General features: G+C 42.0%; 1 protein-coding gene and 1 long non-coding RNA gene across 2 annotated transcripts; both read left to right on the forward strand.

The window, feature by feature from the left end:
* Positions 1-1,284: 1,284 nt before the first annotated feature.
* LOC142469681 (uncharacterized) lies at positions 1,285-20,745 on the forward strand. Its single transcript, XM_075579562.1, has 6 exons — positions 1,285-1,507; positions 11,076-11,259; positions 11,903-12,039; positions 16,104-16,176; positions 19,911-20,115; positions 20,694-20,745. Exons 1-6 carry the CDS (start codon positions 1,394-1,396, stop codon positions 20,743-20,745), a joined length of 765 nt encoding a protein of 254 aa, XP_075435677.1. The 5' UTR covers positions 1,285-1,393.
* A 364-nt stretch (positions 20,746-21,109) lies between these two features.
* Positions 21,110-24,835, forward strand: LOC142468828 (uncharacterized). Its single transcript, XR_012788879.1, has 2 exons — positions 21,110-21,232; positions 24,589-24,835. It is a non-coding gene; the product is annotated as an uncharacterized LOC142468828 (long non-coding RNA).
* The last annotated feature ends 559 nt before the right edge of the window (positions 24,836-25,394 follow it).

Here is a 25,394-nt window from a genome sequence, read left to right on the forward strand (position 1 = left end):
TAAAGAACCAGTCCCTTTCAAAGATAGTCCAATGTGAGTAGATAGTAAGGATCCGGTAAGGGGATCTCCGGCTGCTCTCGATGGATTACCCAGTTCCAATTAGGATGCTAAGGAAAAAAAAGAGAGGAGAGAGCGCACGCCCCAGGAGACGATGCTGTCCGGAGCGCCTGTAGAGCTGTCGTGCAGATTTTCTGAGGAATTTACAGTGGCGATTTCTTGGCCTTCTGGACAGTGTGCTTGTTTGTCCTTATTCGTTATGTGACTCTCTTTATGTAATTTACATAACTCTTTAACCCCATTATTCCGTGCGGTGGAATATGTTGTGCTTTACAAATAAATGATAATAGTAACCCCTCCTCCCCCCCCAAAAAAAATTAAAGCCCACTACATGGGTCTTATTTTGGGGAATGGGGTCCCTATTGCATTTAAGAACATCCATGATGAAGATAAGATCCTCAGTTGCTCTACAATGACCTTACATTTTCTTCTTTAAACTTCACGATGATTTGAACAGGTCATCGTGCGATCAATAATTGAGGTATTATGTGATGCGTGGCACCGTTACATAGACGACATGCTGTCACATAACATGCTGTTGAATCACGTGGTGCAGCGACTGATGTGATTGACCGATCTGTAGCCCATGTTGGCACCATATTACTGAAAATATCATTTGGAAGGAGCCAAACATATAAAAATATAGAATCTGATGGCAGATAAGAACCCCTTGCCAGTCTTACGCTGTCTATCTGTTCTAAGACCTCAGACCCACCTTGATCATTGGATTTCTTTTATATTAGGGATAGCTTTTGTCTATCCCAAGCCGTTTTTCATTCCTTTATTGTATTAGCCTCTACCACCTCTGCTGGAAGGCTATCGAGGACTAATCCCCATCCTTTCTGTGAAGAAGTACGCCCTCGTGTAGCTACTTAGTGTGCTACCTTTCAGCTTCAGAGCATGACCTCTTGTTCTAGCACTTCTGGTTCTCTGAAACACGCGTTTTACATATGTAGCAGGCAATACTGCATTCCTCGGCGCATGCCAGTATATTCAGCAGCGCGTTAGCCCAGCCCCTTGTTCACATGCTGCTAATGCATTGAGAATGGCGGCTTCTTCTGCTGGCGCATTGTGTGTCCTGCTGCAACACTCCAGCAGGAGCAATAACGGCTGAAACATCTGTATGCTGTACATTGGCTGATATTGCTCTTTGACATGTCAGCCATCAGGCTAATCTCACTGACTATGACATCACAGGTGATGCAGGCATGTAGGACCCCCAAGATTTATAGTCTCTCTCTTTAATTCAAGGGACCGTGTCTGGTTTTGAAAAACTGAACAGCTCTTCTCATTCTCAACAGTGGTTGCTCTTGTACTGTAGGAAACTGTTTTGAGAATGTTGTCATCTACCAACCCTATACTGATACCAACAATTGGAGTTAGCACCTACACTGATTCTTACAGAGATCCTGCAACCTGGGGAATACCTGCAATTAGAAGACCAAAGCCAGTGAGTATATGCCGTGGACAGGTGAATCCTGGATTTCTCCAGTCTTCATAGAATATGTTCTGTATGCACTAAATATAACCCCCTGCACTGTATCAGCAGGATCCAGCAGAGGTCTTAGAATAGTGATATGTTGCTCTTTTTGCGTTCGTTACAAAATGTAATTTAGTTTTGTTGTTAAAATATCAAACTTAGGAGCAAAATTGCAAATTAAATACACAGCTGCTTGTTACATTGTAAGCTCTTAAAGATTTATTGGCAACATTAAGGTTAGGATTTTAGCTAGGGCTAGGTCACTATAAAAATATATATATATCATTGTCTCTGCTGCCAGGACTGCCAAGCATTGCCACACCATTTAAGTTAAACTTTTAGAAAGTGGAGGTACTGTTGGAGTTTTAGAAATATAGGCTCTGATTCACTGGCCAACTTTGAATGATATTGACTTGAATATCATCTAGTGCGAGATTGAGTTCAGATACCACGTATTAGAGATCAGAACATTTTGCATCCCCCATTACATTACTAAAAAAACAAATACATCAGGAAAAGAGATGTTATGCTTTTGGGACAAGAAACATTTATGATAATAGAAACTGATTGTACGACCAAAAAGATGCAGGGTCTTTAGTAATGTGCTCTGGTGGTAAATATAAGAACTTAACATTATGATGGGACATACTGTACTTTTTAAGAGGCCAAGAGCAGTAGTCAGAATTTATTATAATAATAATAATAACACATTTATTTACAATGGAACTCAAAAACGCTTCACAGTTACAAAAAGGGTAAAAAAAAGAAGAAAACATGTAAGGCTATAAAAGAGACAAAACACAAGGAAAGATACAATACAGGGTGGGGTGGTGCTGTAGTTATTAAATGCCGGAGTTTAATGGTATTGAGGCCAAGTTTTAAGGGTACTAAATTCCAAGTAGCATTTGCATATTATTTACAAACCGAAACATTAATTTATTTAAATTAATTTAAGAATGATACTTCCAGTTTGTTCATAATGCGTTTACAGTAAGTGCAGCTGATCTGTTAAAAAAACAAATTGCCTTTGGGGTGCTTCATCCAAGTTGTTGCAAGCTGCATCAGTTTTAAGTCAATGTACAGCATTAACTGTCCGAACATTTCCAGATAATATTATTAAAAAGGTTCCAGGTGCACCATGCAATTTTTAAGTGCAACACACAACTAAGACAAATTATACCCATTAAGTTTTTGTGCCGGTTTATACCATCAATAGTTAAACTATTTTATATTTTATTTCTCCAATAAATTCCCTCTCAAGAAACACCATTCATGTAAACTCTCCCCATTCTGTGACATCTCCAGCCACACAGGAGTCATAGTTGACATTATTTTGCGCATCACCATGATCGTGCTAGAAAGTAGTACAAAGTTTCGCAAACTGTGCGGCGTCGTATGTATAGTATGGACCATCCTTATCAACGTTAAAGTCTTATACATTGGCACAATTAGGTGGAATACAACAAATGTTTTTGTTGTACTCAAATAGAACACAAAATAATAATGTGGTGAATCCTGCAACGCGGATTTAATGGACCCCGTGTATTTGTATGATCACTGCATGCATGTGCAAAACCAGTTGCAGAAAGGGAAAGCGCATATTTACTGAGCAGTATGTGGAACACGTCTACTTTATGGACTCCCGGTGCTATTTTTTCCTCTACGCGGTGTCATATTGTAACGGGTCATTCTTTTCCGCCCATCTGATGCCTCATGAAGAGGTTATTCTATACTCTCAGTAATAGGTCACCTTATTATGATGTTGCATTTGTGGAATGGCCGCACATTCTGTTGAAGAATATAGTGGGGACAATAAGAAAAGGGGTCGAGAGTAGTATAATATAAATCAATATATGATATTTATTGTAGTATAACAATGATGATAATAAAAATCCGTAACATAAAGCAGAGTGCGGTAATTAGTTATATGCTTGCAAAAGATTATATACCAATGAGTCTCAAGATCGTCTCTCTGGTCTGTTCCCACTTCCCTTCCCTCAGACTTTCTTATATACTGTTTATCTACGTCATAGTTTACTTGTTTGCTGCAAACTCGCAATACATCCATATTGCCAGTTTCTGGCAAATCTTTGCTCAGATGCAGCAATATTTTTCTGTTTTCTGGCAAATATTCGCCACTTGTTGTTCAAGTTTCTTACATCTCTCACTGGTTGTTATCCAATGAGGATTATACCATCTCTGAATTGGTGGTTTTTATGATGCACAAAGAAGAGAGAAAAATGAGGTGCATAATCTTTACAATACATGTATCACGCAAATCTTCCGAAATCCTCCTTCTGATACTCTAAGCACATGCTTATGCATTTGGAGCAAAGCCTCTTGATACACTGCAAGTTATGTACTAAAGTTTCCCGGCTACAAAACTGGGGCAAATATTTAAATAAATTATGAAGAGTCTAGAAGGAATACATTGGGGTGAAGTAAATGTAGAAGAAACATTGGCAGTGTAAATGTGCATATAAGGGGGGACTCCATTTTGATTGCTGGATAACCATTTTTCTATAACTATTCTGTACTAACGTTTAAGTCTCAGGAACTAATCACATGCCATATGCAATTGTGCTGTGCAGGCAGGTCTGAGAAATGTGACTTGACCTGTCACCTAATTATCTTTAGATGAACTATGTTTGTTCAGACTTATTCAGACTTATTTTTGCCCTGTAGAAAACAGGAACTTGTCTTCAGCCGTACCGGGCATAAGTTACACAACAATGCATTTCACAATATACTGCCATTTCCTTAACGGCCTCCTAACTCTATTGAGCCCCTTTCTCAGACCATCTGTAAAAGATGGTTAGATAAGTACACTTATCAGAGTAAGTAATAAATACAAAATAAACAAGTCTACATCAACGTGGCTAAATAAACAGGTCCGGGAAGAAATGGACAGGAAGAGGCAGGAATTTAGATTCAAAAGTCAGAAGGGACCACGTCTGTGCAAAGGAAATGTAGCAGATTTATCAAAGGAAAAACTTCCCTTACTCTCAGTGGGATTACTTTACATTGATGAATATACAGTGGCTCTGCTTTCAGCACTGGGTTTGCCCTACGTTTGCAGCTGGGAGACTTTTATTAAATAGACCTCGTTGATTCGAAGAATCTCAACATGAGAATGACTCGCTGCATCAATTTAGCTCCAACGCTGGCTTGATACATAGATTTAATTCAGACTTCATTTAGTTATTCATTTTGTTATTTTCGGAATAATCCATGGTCGCCAATTGCCAGCTAAACGCAGTCAACATTCAATGTTAATAGTTGTAAAACCCTTTCACTGATGGTCTTCCAGGATTGCTATGATGGGATTGCTTGGGGAAGGGTGCACATGGTCGCCACCGGCCCCCAGTGATGTGAATGGAAATGATGGGTACTCCGCTTCCATTCCGATCGTGATCACTATTTTGATGGAGCGATGATTGAGATCTCCCGCTAGGAGACGAGCAAAAATAGCACAACCCATACTTCAGGAACAATTTTGGGGGTTGGGGGTGCTGTACATACAAACTCAGTAACATGCATACATTACTATAAGATAAAAATGTATTAACCCAAGGGGTCCTGCAGCACCCCCTGAAGCCATAGTTCCAGCACCCATGAGCATAACAAATCTAGTATTTCGTAAGGGTCCCTGGCACGCCAGCATCCATGAACTAAAGGATATGTCATAAGTGCTAGTTAAGGCTATGGCCCCAGTGGTCACGGCTGCACGCGGGACCGTGCACCCGTTTCAGCCGCGACCTGTGGCCTGAAGCTGTGCTTGGAGTGGAGAGCAGGAGATCCGAAGGGGGGTGGGGGGGCGTAGCCATGACATCACGTGGCTGGTTCGCCCTCATTGGCTGAACCGCCCCTGTGACGTGGCTAATGCTCAGCCGCTGCGCCAAAAATCTTGTGTTTTGGCCAAGTTGGTCACGCATCGCGGCTTGTGCGCTCAGACACGCCGACTGGGGCCTGCCCCATAGAGGGCTGTTGAAGGAAAAACTAAGGTGCTCTCTTTGGTAAAGTGGGAAAATGGGTAATATTACTGGAATAAAGGACCCTTACATGCACCCAAATATTAGTGCAGCATGGTGGAGTCCAATTTCTGCTGCTCAACCCAATAGGATCTTTCCAGGATCCTCGTGAAAGTGGGTGAGACGGAAATGAGGGGAGCGCAGAATCAGATAGAGGTATAAATATACACATATTTAGTCATCCAATCCCAGGGTGGGATTGCTATCTGATTCTGCTCTCCCCTCATTTCCTTGTCACCCGTAGGGGTCTGTGCCTTGTGTGTGGCGCGCACGCTGTAGCACGCGCCGCAGTGGCCCCTGGGGACCTGGCCTAAGGGTCACAGAAACAGCAACTATACAAAGTATAAAAACACAGCAATCAAATGCTGTCCAAAAGAGCTAGCCTAGTTATGTGGGTACCTGCGGCACAGGGGAGATCAAGTAATGTGCACAGAGTCACAGGGAGTTGATATTGGTCTTCAGCGGTAGTGTAGCATTCTCCCAGCCTACATGTTAGTCTCAGAAAGATGTATTATCTCCCATTGCTTGAATGTTGCTGTATTGTCACATTGAGATGGTTAACCCATTTCAGAAAGTGAGACCATTAACGCTGAGACATAATCTTCAAAAGTATCAGAGTTTGTCCTCCGCTGGAAGGTGGAACACAGAGAACCTCCAAGTACAGAACCTTGATGGGAACCATAGTGATGTCATGGCTCTCAGTCTTCTGATTCCACAATTAAAAGGCTTTAAAGGGCTGTCCTTATCCAATCAAGTAACAATTTTGCTTATTTGTATCCTGTGAAACGTTGTATGTTTTCCTTTTCCTTTCAATTTAGGAATATCAGCTAACTGGGTACATCTGTTTGTCTAACGATTCTATATTAATTACTATACCAAGAACCAAACAAAAACAATTTAACTGCAGATCTGTGTATTCAAAAACAAGCCTATGCACCAAAATATATTAGCTGAAGCATGTTTTACTGTGGAAATGTTACAAGTGTCAACTGCGGTTAAGATGTGGGAGATCAGGCATTTTATGTGATGGTTGATGCCTTCAACTGGTTTGGCTAGTAGATATATAAGAGGGTCAAGGGGGATCCGACTCCCTATCATCTCCTTAATAAACGTTTGTATCAGGGACCAATATTCTTGGATGGACTGACATTTCCACGAGATATGGGCCATGTCCCCAGTCTGCCCGCACCCTCTCCAGCAGAGCTCTGAGGTCTCGGGATAAATTTGCTTTAATCTTTTAGGTGTTAGGTACCATTGGAACATAATTTTGTATAAGTTTTCCTTTGTTGTAGAACACATGGAAATTCTGGAAGCGTTGTCCCAGATATCTTCCTAGTCCTCCCCTGTCTATTTCTATGTTTAGATCTTCGGACTATTTTGTTATATAATTATGTTCAGGTGAATTACCGGCTGATTCTAAAGCTGAATAAATCTTTGTTATTGGGCCCTTTTCATGAGTTATCTTTTTACATACATTAGGTTCTCAAAATTAGTCAGCTCTTGGATACTCTGAGAATTCTTATTAAGCAATGATCACTTCTCTTCCCGAATGAGAACAATCTTGGGCAATTATTATGGGCGCTACTATAGAGGGCACTTTCCTCAACTGGAAACAATAAATGGTGACAGGACATCCTTAATGCACATAACTATACACACAAATCTATTTACAGGACTCACAGTGAGGCTTCAGTCTGAACTCCGAGGATCCTGTTTCTAGAACAGATCTAGAAAATCTATATATACCCTTCTATCTCCTGATAGTGACATCACTGGTCACAAGACATACAAAAGAGGGGATATCCCTTTCTGCATTGTCATCCTGCATCACATGATGGGAAGGGGAGTAACCTGAGGGATCCCAAACTGTTAAACTATTAAGGCTGTTAACCCCTTATTCCAACGAGTAGTAATACTAATAAACTTCTAAAGACTAAAATCAATGGAAGTAGAAAGCCGGGAGCAGATAGGCTAACAATAGCACAGACTGGTAACAACCTTAAATGCATGTGTGCTAATCCAAGAAGCCTGGTAAATAAAATGGGGGAGCGTGAATTAAAAGCCATAAAGGAGCAATATGATATACAGTAAGTAATAGGTATTACTGAAACATGAAACTCATGACTGGGCAGTTAATTTACAGCGTTATTCCGTTTCGGAGGGATTGAGCAAATAGAAGAGTTGGTGGAGTATGTTTATATGTTAAACCAGATTTAAAACCTATTATATGGGAAGATGTTTATGAAGGGAATGACAAAAATATAGTTACTTTGTGGATAGAAATTTGCCGTGGAGATAAAAGCACAAAAAAATATGTTTTCTAGGGATATGCTATAAACAACCAAATATCTGTAAGATTGAGGAAGCCAAACTACTTTTGCAAATGGAGGTGGCAGTAAAACTAGGTCTTGGGTGAGTTTACTGTACCTATCTGGACATCGACTGGAGTAATGTGATTAGCAGTACACCTACAGTAAAGGAAAAAGGTTATAGGGTATCTAAAAATCAATTACATGACCGAAATTATTGAAGAACAAACCAAGAGAGGGGCATTTGCTAGACTTGGAAATATCAATGTAGAAGTACTAACAAATATTCAAGTTAGGAAGAATGTGGGAAACAGTGATCATAGCATGGTGGATCTCATTTGAAATAAAAATCATATTACTGTATATGGGATTAACAAAGACTTTTAATTTTGGAAAGGCAGATTTTAATAAATTAATTAGAGTCTACAAGAAATAAATTGGGATGAAGTAAATATGGAAGAAAAATTGTCAGTCTGTAAAACATTGTTAGATAATTACACATATCAGTGTAAGTAATAAATATAAAAGAAACAAGTCTAAACCAATGTGGCTAAATAAACAGGTCAGGGAAGAAATGAAAAGGAAGAGACAGGCGTTTAGATTCAAAAGTTAGAAAGTGCAAAAGGGCAATCAGATCAGAAAAATAGAAACGTCGGAAGGATTGCAATAGAAAGTAAGATCAACCCTGCAAAGGATTAGAAAATATAGGACCCTTTCAGTGTGAGAGGGGCAGGCAAATTATTGGAGATAAGGACAAGGCTGAGGTATTAAACAAATTATTTGCTTCCGTACACTATTTAAAATGGAGTTAATTGTAAAAATATTGCAACAGGAGGTAGCCAAAAACAACCTCAATATTAGCTAACATTTTGTTATTATAGGAAGAAGTACAAATATAGCTTTATAAAAATAAGGTAAATAAAGCAACTGGCAACTGGCCAATGGCATACATACAAAAGTTCTTAAGGAATTAGTTCAGTAATAGCCAAACCATTACATTTAATATTCAAGGAATCCATTTCCGCAGGCTCAGTACCACAAGATTGGCATAAAGCAGACGTGGTGCCTATATTTACAAAAGGAGCTAGATTACAACCAGGGAATTGTAGACCTGTAAGCCTAACTAACATACATAGTGGGGAAGCTACAGTACTTGAAGGTTTAGTAAGGGATATTATTCAGGAATACCTAATGGATAACAAAGTTATTCATAACAGTCATCATGGAATTATGATATTGTAACGGAGTGTTCATCACAAACAAGGCGTGACCGCGAGGCTGAGGTGGGGGTTTGATAATACACCAACCCACAGCCGCGTGGGCGCGTCTGGAGTGTAGATTGGTTGAGGTAGCCGGGTCGGGGTAGGAGAGGTCTGGATGGTCAGTAATACTTGCCGAGGTCGTTGTTGGAGAGTAGCGGATCATAGGAGGTGCTTAGCCGTGGTCTGTATTGGAGAGAGGTGGAATATCGTGGTACTTTGCCGAGGTCAGTATTGGAGAGGAGCGGATCGTCGAGGTACTTTGCCGAGGTCGGGATGGAGAGGTGCCGATCGTCGTACGTAGCCGGGGTCAGGCGAACAGAAGTGCGGAGTGCGGAGGAATAGCTAAGGTCAGGAGCAAAGATCAGGAAGCACAACAAGACTGTGGAGGCAAGACAGCAGTGAACACTTTGCACGTAGGAAGGTTTATGCTCAGCCGATGAACCAGTGGGACGGCTGAGCCTATAAGGCATACTGGGACCAATGAGGACAAGGCGAGAGGGGGCACGTTCGGAGCGCCTGCTGTGGGAAGGTTTACTGATGGGGATTGGTGACGTGGTATCTGCGCGTGTAGAGCGCGCTTCCCGAGCGTACGTGGTGTACCGATGACACCCCCGTGCGGGCGCCACCCGGAGGCAGGACCAGAGGAGTCTGCATTAATTCTCGCGCGCGTAGACCGGCAGCTGGTAGATGGCCCAGGTGACACGCTGCAGGAGGCGGAGGAAGCGGAGCACCCGATAGTGGGTTGAGGTAAGCAGGAAGCGCGCCGAGGGTATATATAGGTTGTGCGAAACTAACCTTATCAGTTTGTTTGAGGAGGAAGTAGGAGTTTAGACCAGGGTAATGCAGTTGATGTGCTCTATTTAGATTTTTCAAAAGCTTTTAATACGGTTCCACACAAGAGGTTAGTGTACAATATAATGAAAATTGGACTCGGTACTTATATTTGCACCTGGATTGAAAACTGGTGGAAGAATAGACAACAGAGAGTTGTCATAAATGGAAATTTTTCAGGTTGGACTAAAATTGTAAGTGGAGTACCTCAGGGATCAGCACTGGAGACACTGCTTTTGAATATTTGTTAATAATGTCCTTAAGGTATTAGGCAATTACATACAGATGCTGCTGCCACCAGTATCCGATCACTTGCCTTGGAAAATCTGGGGCAATCTCCCAATAAACTCTAACATTTCTGTGAGATTTCTGCAGCCAGACTAATGGCCCATCGGATTAACACAGCGGGTGGTCCCTGCAGTCCCATTCAAACTGAATGGGCCTGCAGGGACCCCTGCTGGGTTAATCCGATGGGCCATTAGGAATCTCACAGAAATGTTGAGGCATTTACTGTGAGATGCCTTAGTTTTACCCAGGCAAGTGATCGGATACTGGTGGCTGCATCTAGTAGTTACATAGTAGATGAGGTTGAAAAAAAGACATACGGTACAGTACAGTATGTTGCTCAAGTTCAACCTGTGTTGAATTTAGATGATAGATATTCATTCTATATTTCTAGTACTTGCTTGAATTTGTGGTAGACAGGAGAAATTGGAACAAGCTACAGTACAAAGCTTCCATGTACTGTACTTGACTGCATATACAGATGTAGCAAGACTTACTGTCCCCTGCTGTGGACAAAGAAGCAAGATGCACCAGGACAGGGTCTGCCGCGAGCGAGCTGCGAAGGTCCATGGATCCGAATAGGACCCAGCTCAGTGATAATCTTCCAGTGCCGTGACAATGGGTGGCAGCGGCACCGAAGACACTTAGGCTTGCTACATCTGTATGTGTTTTGTACTGCTCTTGCATTTGAAAGGTACCTGATAGAGATCAGAGTAGAAAACACTGTATACATATGACTGATTCTGCTAATGATTCGTGTATGTTTGTAATGATTTATGCTGCAGGCACTTCTAATTTAATTCATTCCAAATTCCTTCAGGGGATCATTCTTAGAAAAGGCAGATGGCCTCCTGATCCATCCCCTGTGCAGAAAGATACACACATTCTGCAGGACATGTCCCAGAAAGCACGCCAGGAAAGGGAAGTAAAGGCTGCACGGGCAGAAAAGGAGCCAGTACACTCGGTGCATAACCTGAAGAATCACAGGAAACCTAACGGTGCAGGTATGTGGTAAACGTCACCCATTGAAGAATGATGGGGATGAGGGGCAGGGTAGAGACTTTCTGGGAATATAATAATGTCCATATACCTCAAACACAAAGGCAGAAAGTATCTCTCAGAGAAAAACACAGCAGAGCAAGAGGTCATGCTTTGAATATGGAGGTTTGTAAATTATGGGGGATTTTAAAATAAAGTATGTTTTTTTTTCTACTTAAAGAGCAATAGATGCATGGAGAATCCTTCCAGAAGAAATGGTAGGGGCTGATGTCGTCAAACAATTAAAAATAGCTTGGGATAAATAAGAAGAAACACTATGAGGGTACAATGTGTAGAATAAGGGTCGTAGATTTTATAATGTCTATGATTAGATACAAAAAAGGACAACTATTTACTATAGAATTTTTATATTTCTATGCTTAAACAGTATAAAAAAGCATATTGCAATATTATATTCCAACCCGGCTGCTTAACCCCCCCTCATGTATTCCATGTTAATTAAACCTACATGGTCTTTTGTGCCTATCCAAACAATTTAGGGTTTCTTTTATTGTATTTATATCCCATTAAAGGCTTTTTTTGGGGAGCCTATCTGGTGATCCTCTCTTTAATAATGGAAATATTCCTGTCTCCCTTGTCTACTGGCAGAAAGAAGGGTCCAGTCAACTGCTGGAAACAGACATCCTGCAGTTACATGGGATAGAAACCTACCCATTTTGAAACAGGTGCTGGCAGAAAATGGAGCTTGGAAAAATGACACAACTGGTATATCAAGACCACATGAGGTAACAGACGTTACAGTAGTAGAAATAAGTTGAAAATTGTATTAGTTATTAGTGTAAATTAGAACTTACAGATCAAAAACAAAGACTTCAATCGACATTTTCTGTTTTTTGACATTCTCTTGTACAGTTTCATTCTATAAAATAATTGTAAGATTGATACTTAATTATCAAGAATACATGCTTAAAGTATACTGTGCTCGCTCCAGTCTATGTCTTTGAATTGAGGTGCATGCGTGTTCTATGGAACGCATATGAGGATATTTTGGGAATTACAAGTTATATGTAAACCTAAATTTACCTTAATTATCCTTGGGCAGAGGCTGAAGATTGGGTGGCAGCAACCCTTTGAAGAAGTTATATCGCTGATGAAAGAGGTGTGGTACCCACAGTTGTTCGACTTGATCATGTAGTTGGGATGTAGGTTCATCTTGTTTTTGGAATTGGTCAGTCCGTACCTGGTAATGGTATTGAGCCAGGTACTCGGGTGGTAGCAGGTACGCACTCAGGTGGGAGTAGATTGGAGTGATCAGTTTGAAACATCTAGTCAATCTCCTCTGTCGAAAGTTGCGATATTCGCCCATCCATGATGTGTGCAGTTCTTAAGTTGTATCGAATTGTACTTCCAGCCTGATATCTGATATTAGCACATAGTGCTAATGCAGTTTTATTGTACTCACCTTATTATTACGGTCCAAATATTTTAATGCATACCCAATAAATAATCATTTTAAATTGTCCAATTATACAATACATCCAGGACCAGTACCACTATTTTTCATTGACATCTCATATTTCTGTTCATGCACTTTCCCCTATACAGACATTGAGTGCACAGTAAATTGACTTATCCTGTGGTAGTGTCTTTGCTCCATCTGTGTTTTCTTTGATGTCTATGCATTTGTGAAGCAAGAATAAACAGGCGACTTACAAATTAAATGGGGATAAATTGGGGGAATCCTTGATGGAGAAGGATTTAGGAGTGCTTGTAGACAGCAGGCTTAGCATTAGTGCCCAAAGTCAGCTGCAAAGGCAAACAAGATCTTATCTTGCATTAAACGGGCAATAGATGGAAGGGAAGTAAACATAATTATGCTCCTTTACAAAGCATTAGTAAGACCACACCTTGAATATGGAATACAATTTTGCGCACCACTGCTTAGAAAAGACATTCTGGAACTAGAGAGAGCCACCAAATTAATAAAGGGGATGGACAATCTAACTTATGAGGAGAGGCTAGCAAAATTAGATTTATTTACATTAGAAAAGAGGCATCTAAGAGGGGATATGATAACTATATACAGGCATACCCCGTTTTACGTACACCCGCTTTACGTACACTCACAAGTACGTACATTTATTTTTAGTTGCACCATACCCCTGTGTACGTACGTGTGCTTCGCGAGTATGGACACCAGGGGGCGGCGTGCGCACCTCAACAATCCCGCAACCTCCTTCATGCTTGTCTTTATTATGGTGCGCTCTATCTTCCTGTTCCCTCTGCCCTCCCATCTGTCTCCGTTCCCCCTCCGATCTGTCCCTGTTCCCCCTCCCATCTGTCTCCGTTCCCCCTGCACTCACGCTCCATAAATCAGCAGCCAAACCAGTGATTCCGTGCCGCACTTCAGCCCGTGACTCTGCTTCCACCGATCTCCCCCTCCTCCCTCCTCAGAGCTCGCTCCTGTCTGCTGCAAAACTTTGCATGTGATGTGAACTACGAGCAACAGTGAGGGGGAGGAGAAGATCTTCTGCTGCAATCTTTGCGTGTGTGTGTGTGTGTGTGACTGAGTGACAGTGTGTGTGTGTGTGTGTGACTGAGTGAGTGACAATGTGTGTGTGTGTGACTGAGTGACAATGTGTGTGTGTGTGTGTGTGTGACTGAGTGACAGTGTGTGTGTGTGTGACTGAGTGAGTGACAATGTGTGTGTGTGTGTGTGTGTGTGTGTGTGACTGAGTGACAGTGTGTGACTGAGTGACAATGTGTGTGTGACCGAGTGACAATGTGTGTGCGTGTGTGTGACTGAGTGACAATGTGTGTGTGTGTGTGTGTGTGTGTGACAATGTGTGTGTGTGTGTGTGACAATGTGTGTGTGTGTGACTGAGTGAGTGACAATGTGTGTGTGTGTGTGTAACTTAGTGACAGTGTGTGACTGAGTGACAATGTGTGTGTGTGACTGAGTGACAATGTGTGTGTGTGTGTGTGTGTGCATGTGTAACTGAGTGACAATGTGTGTGTGAGTGACAATGTGTGTGTGACTGAGTGTGACAGTGTGTGACTGAGTGACAGTGTATGTGTGTATGTGTGACTGAGTGACAGTGTGTGACTGAGTGACTGTGTGTGACTGAGTGACTGTGTGTGACTGAGTGACTGTGTGTGACTGAGTGACTGTGTGTGACTGAGTGACTGTGTGTGACTGAGTGACTGTGTGTGACTGAGTGACAGTGTGTGACTGAGTGACTGTGTGTGACTGAGTGACTGTGTGTGACTGAGTAAGTGTGTGACTGAGTGACAGTGTGTGACTGAGTGACAGTGTGTGACTGAGTGACAGTGTGTGACTGAGTGACTGTGTGTGACTGAGTGACTGTGTGTGACTGAGTAACAGTGTGTGACTGAGTGACTGTGTGTGTGACTGAGTGCGTGCGCATGTGTGTGCGTGTGACTCAATGCGTGTGTGACTGACTGAGTGAGAGTGCGTGACTGAGTGCGAGTGCGTGACTGACTGAGTGAGAGTGCATGATTGACTGAGTGAGAGAGTGTGTGACTGAGTGAGAAAGAGAGAGACTGAGTGAGAAAGAGAGAGAGACTGAGTGAGAGAGACTGACAGAGAGAGAGAGAGAAAGACTGACTGAGTGAGACTGCGAGAAGGAGAGAGAGACTGCGAGGAGAGAGAGACTGCGAGGAGAGAGCTGCTATACAGTACTGACCCGCGTGCGCCTCTCATCTCCTTGCTTGCTCCCATTCATTTTATTTGAATAAAGCCTACTGTAATTATTTTGGTTACAAATGCGTTATTTACATCAGTTATGCACGTATATGATGTTTGCATTACAGTACATGCATTGTAAAGTGGAAAAAAGGTAGTGCTTCACTTTAAGTAGATTTTCACTCTACATACATGCTCCGGTCCCATTGCGTATGTTAAAGCGGGGTATGCCTGTACAACTTTATTTCGGGGACAGTACAGGGAGCTTTCAAAAGAACTATTCATCCCACGGGCAGTACTAAGGACTCAGGGCCATCCCTTAAGGTTGGAGGAAAGCAACAACCAGCAACAAAGGAAAGGGTTCTTTACAGTAAGGGCAGTTACAATGTGGAATTCATAACCCATGGAGACTGTGATGGCAGATACAATCGATTTGTTCAAAAAAAGGTTGGACATGTTTTTAGAAAGGAAAGATATACAGGGATATACTGTACCAAATAATTATACATGGGAGGATGTTGATCCAGGGAGAAATCTGATTAGCAATTCTTGGAGTCCTTAAGGAATTTATTTTTCCCTTTATGAGATATCATTCGATGAAATAACACTGGGGTATTGGTTTGCCTTCCTCTGGATCAATAAGTAAGTATAGGATAAAGTATCTGTTGTCTAAATTTAGCATAGGTTGAACTTGATGGACCTACGTCTTTTTTCAACCTTATCTACTATGTAACTATGTAACACACATATTCTTATTGGCTTTTGACATTTCTTGTCCTTTAGAGGAGTCAGTCATGGGGTTCCCCGCTATTTTATTTTTTCTCCCTTGTTTTTACTGTGTTTATCAATAAATTGTTATATTTTCGTTGGTAACCTGCGTGCTACCCTAGCAAATCTTTTTTGTTGTTGTGTGTGTATATATATATATATACTGTACATACACATTGCCTTTCATGGCCTTCTCAAGAAGGTCAAAAACAGCAATTATTCCAAAATGATACGCTAGATAAAGATGTGGCGTGAGAGGTGCATCTATACACTCTTTGTGTTATATGTCTGTATCCAGCAGTAGAGAAACTGAGAGAGAAATACTGTATATAAGTAGTAAATGTGTACTAACTAGCAATGGGACTTCTCTGACAGAAAACCCTCCTCGGGGAGAAGACGCGACATGACACAGCCGCTGGAATTCCCGAGGACAGATTCAGTTCTTCAGGTATTGTACAGAATGTGTATTTGTTTGGTTACATTCCCTCCGGTGTAGAGATTTTCTGCTCAAGTTTGCAAACCGCGCAAAAAGTTGCTTTAGTAGGAAGGGATTTCAGGGTACAAGAGAAGCCTGCTTTATATATAATAAAATAGAATAAAAGGAAATACTCATTGGGGAATGGTGTACAGTGTAATAGATTTGGTGCAATGACCAATCCGGTGTTTTGGATTTAATAAAAATGTCGCTCAAAAGGAATGCATCCCACCTCCTAGTGTAGTAATATCTTCTATACTATCCGATGCCAGAATTGCTGTTTTTAACCTCATAATAGAGACCTCAAATTCCCCAGCACCTTGGCCTCAAGCCCCTTCCCCCCTAGTTCTAGAGAACGGTTATTTGAATGGGTATTTAAATACTGTAATGACGGGGTTAACCCCTCCCGCAACCTTCCAGGTAGGCCTAACCACTCACCCTGGGGCAACTACACCCTTCACCCAACCCCTCTACCCCCAATAAACCAGGTACTCTGGCTTAACCCCTTCATTCCTTTAGCGGTCAGCCACTAAGGTAATGAAGCTGCTTTTATGTTATTTTGATAGCAGAGTATTGAAGCAGGGGGTCTCTGGAGCTGAACCGCATTAAACTTCAGCCTTGGGGACCCCCAGATATCTGAGTTACAGGCCCTGTTATGGGGTGCCAGTATCCCTCTGCTTTATTTAAATGTCACGTGGGCTGTGATGTGGGAGAATTTAAACACGGCGGGGATAGCCTGTAACTCTGGAATCAGAGGGTCCCCAGATCTGAAATTAATGCTATTCAGCTCTGGAGACCCGCTGCTTCAATACTGTGCTATTAAAATAAAAGCCCCGTGATCGCCTGTTAGAGGCGCGCAGGTAGAGTGACTGATTCAGTCTCACTCAGTGTGCATCTCTTACAGACAGGTGCAGCCCGGTAGGATTCACACAGTGCTAGTCCCATTCAGACGGGGGGGACCCTACTTTGTTAATCAAAATGGGCCATTACCAACTGCTAGGCGGTGTGTCGCGGACTGTCAAGGCATTGCACATGGTTGAAAAGACCATGCTCGCAGGCAAGCGACTAACCATAGTGCTACATCGGTAAATCCCAAGTCTACTTTGTCTTGACTCCATATAGGAGTTGATCCCCCTTCTTCTGTTCTTGCTGCACAGAAGAGATGTGAAAAAGTATCCAAATGCAACATTTTTAGCATTTTCCCCCCTAAAGTTTCCTTTCTTGCTAACGATTTTGCCAGCCGTCAAAGAGTTAATCCGTTTTAGATATAGCAATATCACAAGCTTTCAGAGAAATATAACCAGACACTAAGTGAAACATGGTGTATGGGCCCTATTTATAGCCTCACCATTAGGAAAATCTAGCGATGTTAGAGATTTTAGAAAATTAGCATGTTTAGCAGAATTGGATTGCACATTGACTTAATGCTCGGCAAATCGATTTTGAAATCTGACTAGGTCTCAGTTTTTGTTCACTACTGAAAATATCCATAGTCTACCTGACTTTCGACCTTGGGTGAATCTTTTGCACATTTCTACTGTAAAGCTTTGACGTGAGCAGCAGGGATTGAACAGTCAGGTGCCTCAACTGAGCAATAGGGATGGGCCAGTAAGGTGCCTCAACTGAGCAGTAGGGATGGATCAGTCAGGTGTCTTAACTGAGCAGTAGGGATGTACCAGTAAGGTGTCTCAACATGGGCAGTAGGGATGGACCAGTCGGATGCCTCAACTGAGCTGTAGGGATGGACCAGTAAGGTGCCTTAACTGAGCAGTAGGGATGGACGAGTCAGGTGCCTCAACTGAGCAGATCAGATCTAGTGGTAACTTTCAGATAAATTACTCATACACATCTCCTAACAACAGATTATGTTGTAAGCTCTCTATTTCAGTTAAGGTTACAAAAACCATGAACAAGGGTCATTTTCATCCTTAACATATTCCTGTCAACCTGTAATGTGTCACATTTAATGACATTTCTTGGAAAAGAGAGTGGTATAGAACCTTAGCAGATAGTAAAAACGCATTGCGGATGTATGAGAAGACTTTGTTGGTCTTTATTTTTAATAATGTTACTGTTAGCAAATTACTCTAAAGACAAATATACAGTACGTTGACTTTGCTTTTCTTTAGGAAGACATACAGTAATTAAAGGCTCAGCCCCATGTAGGTCCACAGTGAATGAATAACACAAAAAGATAGTTTTTTTTATCTTGGTTACTGATACCTTAAAAAACACACAAGTGTTTTCAATTAATTTTGAAGTTGGAACGTTTCCATTTACAGTTACAGTAGGTCTTTGAGTTAAGAGGGTTATTGACCATCTTGTTTCGTTCACCCCCAATGATAATATTATAAGATATGTACGCTTTTCCCTTCTTGGAGATCAAAAGATATGGGGTACGGAACACGCAGTAAAAGAAATAAATGGTGGAAGATAAGTCAAAATGATTTAAACATATTTTCACATATTCACGTTCAGTTGGAAGGACAGAAGCCCATGTTTACTAAACAGTGTTATTCTGTAAGACACTGTGCAGCACCAAAGGACACTTTATAGGTTATTCCCTTGCCTTCTGGCAGTAGAAGGTGTCTTATGATCTAGAACCACTAGCAAATATGGGCTTGCTTCCTTAAAAAAAAAGTTATAAAAGAGGCCAAATATAAAATATCTGAAGTATTTATATACTGTATCAACAATACATATCAATGTTGATCATTGACACTGAGTTCTGACCATTTCTCTGTTATATTCCACTCTCATACTCGGCGTATAAGAAAAGTTAGGGCACGGTAATTCATAGATTATATTTTAAAAAGCCCTTTCATTTTTAATGTAATAGTTAGACATACACAATCTTAGCAAGCGCAAAACCCAGTGCCACAGTATTATACAGGATGTATCTATATGTGCAGTAATTGTGGTATCAGGCGTGCTACTGGGAAAGTGACCTCAGATACACAGCAGTAAACAAAAACACCCCAATGCACGTCCAATGTGGCACCTCGATTACGTTCTACGTTTTTTCTTCTCATGAGTATGGGACATTTAGTTGAATCTTTTGGCCAAAACATGTGAAGCTGAAACCACATCAATGTATACAGTAAACCCTTTCAGCAGGTCCCTATGCTACCCATGTTATACTGTGTCCTGTGTGTTTCCTGCACTAGAGAGAAGCGGAAACAATACAATGATATAGTCATTAGTTTAGGATGTGTGGCATGTACGCGGTGCCTAAGGCCTCGGCCAAGCTCCCCGCTGGCGTGCTGAGGCTCAGAGAAAGCGGGTGCTTTCCCTAGCCTTAGACAGCGCGCCGTCAGGGGGCGTGTCGGGGGCGGGCCAGTGACGTCACGGATCTGGATCTGAAAAATCTGCTAAGACCCACGCTTCCGCGCGCGTGCGGAAGCGTAGGCGAGCCCCTACTAAAGCCGCTCTAATTGTGGCTGTAAGTTCTCAGTGCCGAGTGGAAGCGCGCCTCAGCCAGCAAGCAGCAACCCTGGACGAGGCCTAAGGGGTTAACATTTAGGAGCGCTATATGTGCTATGTGTGAGCTACAGCATAGTGCAGTTATAACTGGTTAGATAAAACAGGCGTGCCCTAAGATATATAGTGATCCTTCCCCCCCTCCCATGTACCCGGAATGCAAAGAGGTGAGTCTGTTTGTAAGAACTATCCCGGTTCTGAGGCTTACGGGTTTTTCCTTTTTCCAGAAAAGGAAACGATTGTGAAGATGTTGCACACTTTATCCAAGAATCATTTCCCTCTATCTGAGACTGAAGCTGGAAGGAAGGGCGTGAAAGGATACTACAACCAGGCTTCTGGTCGGTATTATCGACTGAAAGGGATAGACCCGCGTGTTGATGCTTCACCAGCCAATGAAAGACATTTAAACCACACGTTGGAGCAGATCGAAAGGTATGTACAACCGTTTAATATTGCTGGGCTATGATGCAGAAGATGCTGCTGCTTGACTCATCTACCTCATTCACCGCTCCACTAAGCATATCCCTACACTGGCTTCCCATAGCCTCTAGATTTAAATTTAGAATCTTAGTAATGACTTACACAGGTCTCATTGATCCCACCCCCTTAAATCCCAGCTGTCATCCATGAATACATACCTACATGCCCCCTACGTTCTACCCACGACATCTGTCTTTCCCCCACCTTATAATGGAATTGTGCATCTCCCAGACTTTTGAAACAGTCTTTCTACAGGGTCGAGTGATAAGTTGTTGTTGCCTATTTACTTATTTATTTTTTTATTTAGTTTTATTCACTGTTCACTGTTGTTTAAACATATTGTTTATTCATTTTTTATTGATATATATTTTTCACATCACTGTTTTTTGGGTGTAGTAGGTCGCCATCTAGCGTTCTTTTTTACTTTCCCCCACCTTATACCTGTTCTCACTCCCACCTGAAAGACTTCTCCCGTGCTTCCCTCTCTCTGTAATTCCCCTACTACGCACCACCTGACTTCCCCCCACCAGCTTTCAGATGTCTAAAAACTCTCTGAAAACTCACCTTTTCAAGGAAGCCTAATCGCCTTACCGCTAACATCCAACTCCCCCCCCCTCTAACCCCATTGAGACCAGCTCTGTGGCTGGACCAATCTCCACCCTATGTAACATTCCTCCCCCCCCCCCCCGAAAAAACAAAAACTTAATGGCTTCAGCTTCTTGTTTCAACATTGTCCCTCGTTCCCTCTAGATTGTAAGCTCTCACGAGCAGGGCCCTCATTACCTCTCTGTATCTGTTTGTGCATGTTTGTCCTCACTTGTATGTAACCGTCTATGTAATATACATAACGGTACCCCATTGTACCATGCTGCGGAATACAGTATGTTGGCGCATCATATAGAAACGATAATAATAATAATGACAATATATATTTATTAGAGGCTTTAAGACAGTAAGACGGTTCCTCTTCCTTCTTCAGAAATATTCCATGCTATGATCCAATGGAAGGAAGAATTAGATATGGAGCTCCTGTTCAGCGTTCCCATCGGATGCCTTCCAAGAACCCCAGGTATTATCTTATTATCTTAAATTAAGCTACATTATTAATTGAATGAAAAAGGTTACGTCGATACAGCACACATACACCAACCTCCACATGCCAGGAAAATATGTAAACATTGCAAACACATCACATATCGGGAAATGGATCACATACTGTAGCCTATCCTATGTCATCTCTCTCCCGATGTGTGATGTAAAAATAACATAGTCCATTGAAAATAATATTAAGATTGTTCAAAGATGATGATATCCTTGTGAGGAAGAAAGTTCCTTATGTTTGAAATCGTGTATTTGCTCTTATCCAATATAAAATGAAATATCTGAAAACAGATGTCTTGACAGTTCATTTATTTATCGTTAGGCTGGGTCCATAAAGGGGGAAGACGCGCTGAGCTGTGCGGACGCTGCGCGCTGAACCCCGTCATCCTCAATGAGGATGTCTTTAGAGGAGGCTTCCGCGAGCGTCCGCAGGCGTGCTGAGGCGCAGGGATTTTCAGCCGACAGACGAAACTGTTTCTCGGCGCGCTGTCGGCTGAAAACACCCAATCAGCGCAAAACAGCGTCATTACGTCGACGCCGTGACATTGATGCTTCGCGGGCTATTGGCCCAGCGACGTCACTGCCCTGCCTCCCCATTGCGCACGCTGGCTTGCCTGCCAGTCCATGGAATCGCTCCTGACCGATCAGGCGAGCCTCAGCGTCAGCGCGGAGGAGCGCGGCTGGACCCCTCTATGGACTCAGCCTAAGACAAAATAACAATGAGCTTCCCCTACATGTACAGGCTAAACAAACACATACTGTGGATGCAGAACTGAGCATTCTTGATTGCTTGATGGTATTGTTGGTTCGTTCATTCTTTATGTCCGGACGTATCTACTGTAGAAAAAAAATCATATAGTAATTCCTTGCTACTAATGTAACCTATGCATAGCTTGTTAGCATGAACCAGTAATACAATGAAACAACCTTTGGGAAAGTCTGGAGACAAAGCCCATACTCGTATCTTGGCCTTGGACAGACTCCATCTGGTACCCAAAATGTACTACAAACAATTCACTTGTTCTAACTTTCCTACAAATCAATTATTTTCCTTACATGTGTTTTAATAGCATGTTCTTGTATAGCGCTGCTAGTTATACGCAGCGCTTTACAGAGACATTTTGCAGGCACAGGTCCCTGCCCCGTGGAGGTTACAATCTATGTTTTTGGTGCCTGAGGCACAAGGAGATAAAGTGACTTGCCCAAGGTCACAAGGAGCCGACACCAGGAATTGAACCAGGCTCCCCTGCTTCAGACTCTCAGTGCCAGTCAGTGTCTTTACTCACTGAGCCACTCCCTCTCCTATTCTTATATTCCACAATCTTTCTAAGTTTCGCTTGAATAGTCTGGGGAAACCAAGCAGATTCTAACAGACAACATGGATTCCAAATCACTTCCATGTACATGATGTATTTGGAATGTTTGCATATTTTCCTGGCATGTGGCGGTTGGTGTGGATGTGATTTATCTACATATTCTCTTAATGTTTATATACTGGAAAGTGGCGTTCTTAGTTTTTGGATAAGAAAACGGATTGATTTCATGACTGGGGCACCCATCCTCTTTTCTGTTGTATTATCAGCTATGCGATATCATCTACTACTGTATATACTGTATAAAAAGATTATACTGTAGAGGAGTGCCTGGATGCATGGTGTACAGTATGTACAACATGTGGGGTATTAGGAATCACCCAATAAAGAGTGACAGAGTGTATGGTGGTCCAATAGAGAATGAGATTGGATAGTGAAGGAGTGTGTGATGTGAAATTATGTAAGAAAAGATGTTTAATAGCACATGGTATAATGCTTTTTGTTCTGTCCCAGGCTTACTGTGGCAATGAGTTTACACAATTCCTTCTTCTATACAAAATGGAGTCTTCTTAACTTCTGAAGTACAATATTTATTAGAATAAGAAACAGAAATAAAAGGGGGTACATTTTTTTGGGGGGTGGGGGATGTATAAAAATAAGGAATAGGTAAGAAACAAAGCTCTCTCACAGGGAGAACCTTTGCTGCCTCTGCTATGTCTAAAAGAAAGAACTAAAACACAGTGCCAGAAGGAAACAGCTTGGACTGTACCAAGTCGCATGGGGAAAGGAATGGCCCAAAGCTTGAGGGGGTTGAGATAGGAAAGGTTGCTAAGACAACAGACAGAAAACAGCAAGAGGACAGAACAGGAGACAACACTTTTTACTTGTTGGGAATGCTAGCGTTTTGACATGTCTTGGTCAGACAGTTATTGTGTTTGCTACATATCCCATATACAAGAAATACTTCCGGTTTGCAAGAAGAAGGAGTTTGTGTCTTACTACTGTATATGAAAAGGAAAGATGAAAATCAGTCTAGTTTTTATATCTACTAATAATATGAAGAACATAACATAAGAACAAGATGATACTCTTATCTATCAGTAAATATGTCGGGCTGTCCAATGCTTTATACCTAATTTAGTTCTCCTTCTCCATAGGTGGGATACCTGCTTTTTTCAACCGGTCAGGTTTACTCAAAGAAATTACTTTACAATCCACCCTGAGTTTGTTTCCGAGTCTGGTTCCATGTCCTGGTAGCGATGGGTTCTTATTAAAAGCCTGGCCTGTACCATCTATTTGTGCTACTGTCTGTGAAAAAGGAGATGGAACCACGTTCTCCATGCCTCACACGGAATCTAAACATATTAATATGTGACAGCTTAATATATAATGAAACAAGAATACCTTCTGCATTTTGCTTTCATTAGAGTCCAGTTTTTAGGAAGGACAAACCATTCTGCTCAGGTGGGATCACACAAATGTATGTTTTGGAGTAAATTCTACATACTCATGGTCCCAAGGTTCAGCAAAGTTTCCGGACGCTCCACCTTCTCTTACCGTGCACCCCAAAACTGGAACAGCCTACCGGAGACTCTCACAGCCGCCACCAGTCTAAGTTCTTTCAAAACTAAAGCTGTCTCACATTTTAATCTGGTCTGTAACTGTTACATCCGCCTATAACATATATTATCTGTAACTATCCATGCAATGTATTGTATATAATCTATAACCCTGTTCACTTATGTAACGATGTATTTGTAACTATGTATAATTTGTCATCTTAACTCTATGCCCGGGGCATACTTGAAAACGAGAGGCAACTCTCAATTTATTACTTCCTGGTAAAACATTTGATAAATAAAATAAATAAAAATACTCTGCTTTTTAGGACTGTTTTTGGCCAAAAATCCCCATTCACTTCAACAGGAATTTTCAGCCAAAAATAGTCTGAACAGCACCGTCAGAGTATATAGAATTCGGTTCAAATGGCACTTTCCCCCTAATTTTGCAGGAGGAAAAAGTGATACATTTGCTTCGATGAGAGGTTCATGTTTCAATCACAAGAACACACAGCTGGAAGACTTTGGGGGCGATGTACAAATGTTGCTATAAGCGTCTTTGTCCTAAAACAGGCGCACAGAAGAAACGCCCGTCAGTGCACCTCCTGCACTAATGTATTAAACCGGCTTTGGGACGCTGTCTCTTCTGCACATACTGTATGTAAATGACAAGTAATATTAAACTTCAAGCATGCATCACTTTTGTGCATCGTAAATGCTCCAACATTGTCTGTTAAGTTTTCCGTGCCTTAAAAGTCCAATGCAAACAATTCCCAACGCATTCATACTGCATGAACAGGACACCACCTACGCAGGGGGGACTCTGGAAACGCCAAACCAGGGTCATCTGCCGGTGACAGAAATGCTGGTTAACACTGGATGGAAGTGCAGTACCCAGCATCAGAGCATAGTAACCCCCGGCCAAACAATAAGAAAACATGCTCCACATGGAAGAATATGATTTTCAGGGCCGGCCGGGAGTTTGGCGAGCCCCTGTGCCCCTTACCTACTCCAGAACCGGAATCTCCTCCTGCTACCACGCGTCACCTTAACAATGCAACATCATGTGACGCGCGGGGCCTGTGGTCTGTCCTCAGATCATGGGGCGTTGCGTCGTCACGGTGTCGCTTCGTCGCATGGTAGCCGGAGCACATGCCGGCACTTTTGCTCTCCCCCGGCAACCACAGTTTAAATTAAACCCCCACAACATTTCAACTGTGATTACGGAAGTTGGGCCGGGAAGAGCGCGGGTTCTCTG

The sequence above is a fragment of the Ascaphus truei genome, chromosome 1 (genome assembly GCF_040206685.1).
Source record: "Ascaphus truei isolate aAscTru1 chromosome 1, aAscTru1.hap1, whole genome shotgun sequence".
NCBI classification, from domain to species: Eukaryota; Metazoa; Chordata; class Amphibia; order Anura; family Ascaphidae; genus Ascaphus; species Ascaphus truei.

Excerpts from the sequence above, each read along its gene's own strand:
- LOC142469681 (XM_075579562.1), top strand. The coding sequence starts at position 1,394 with ATGTTGTCATCTACCAACCCTATACTGATACCAACAATTGGAGTTAGC. Across the intron at positions 12,040-16,103 it reads GTATATCAAGACCACATGAG|AAAACCCTCCTCGGGGAGAA; the intron begins GTAACAGACGTT and ends CTTCTCTGACAG. Across the intron at positions 20,116-20,693 it reads ACGTTGGAGCAGATCGAAAG|CTTTCAGATGTCTAAAAACT; the intron begins GTATGTACAACC and ends TCCCCCCACCAG.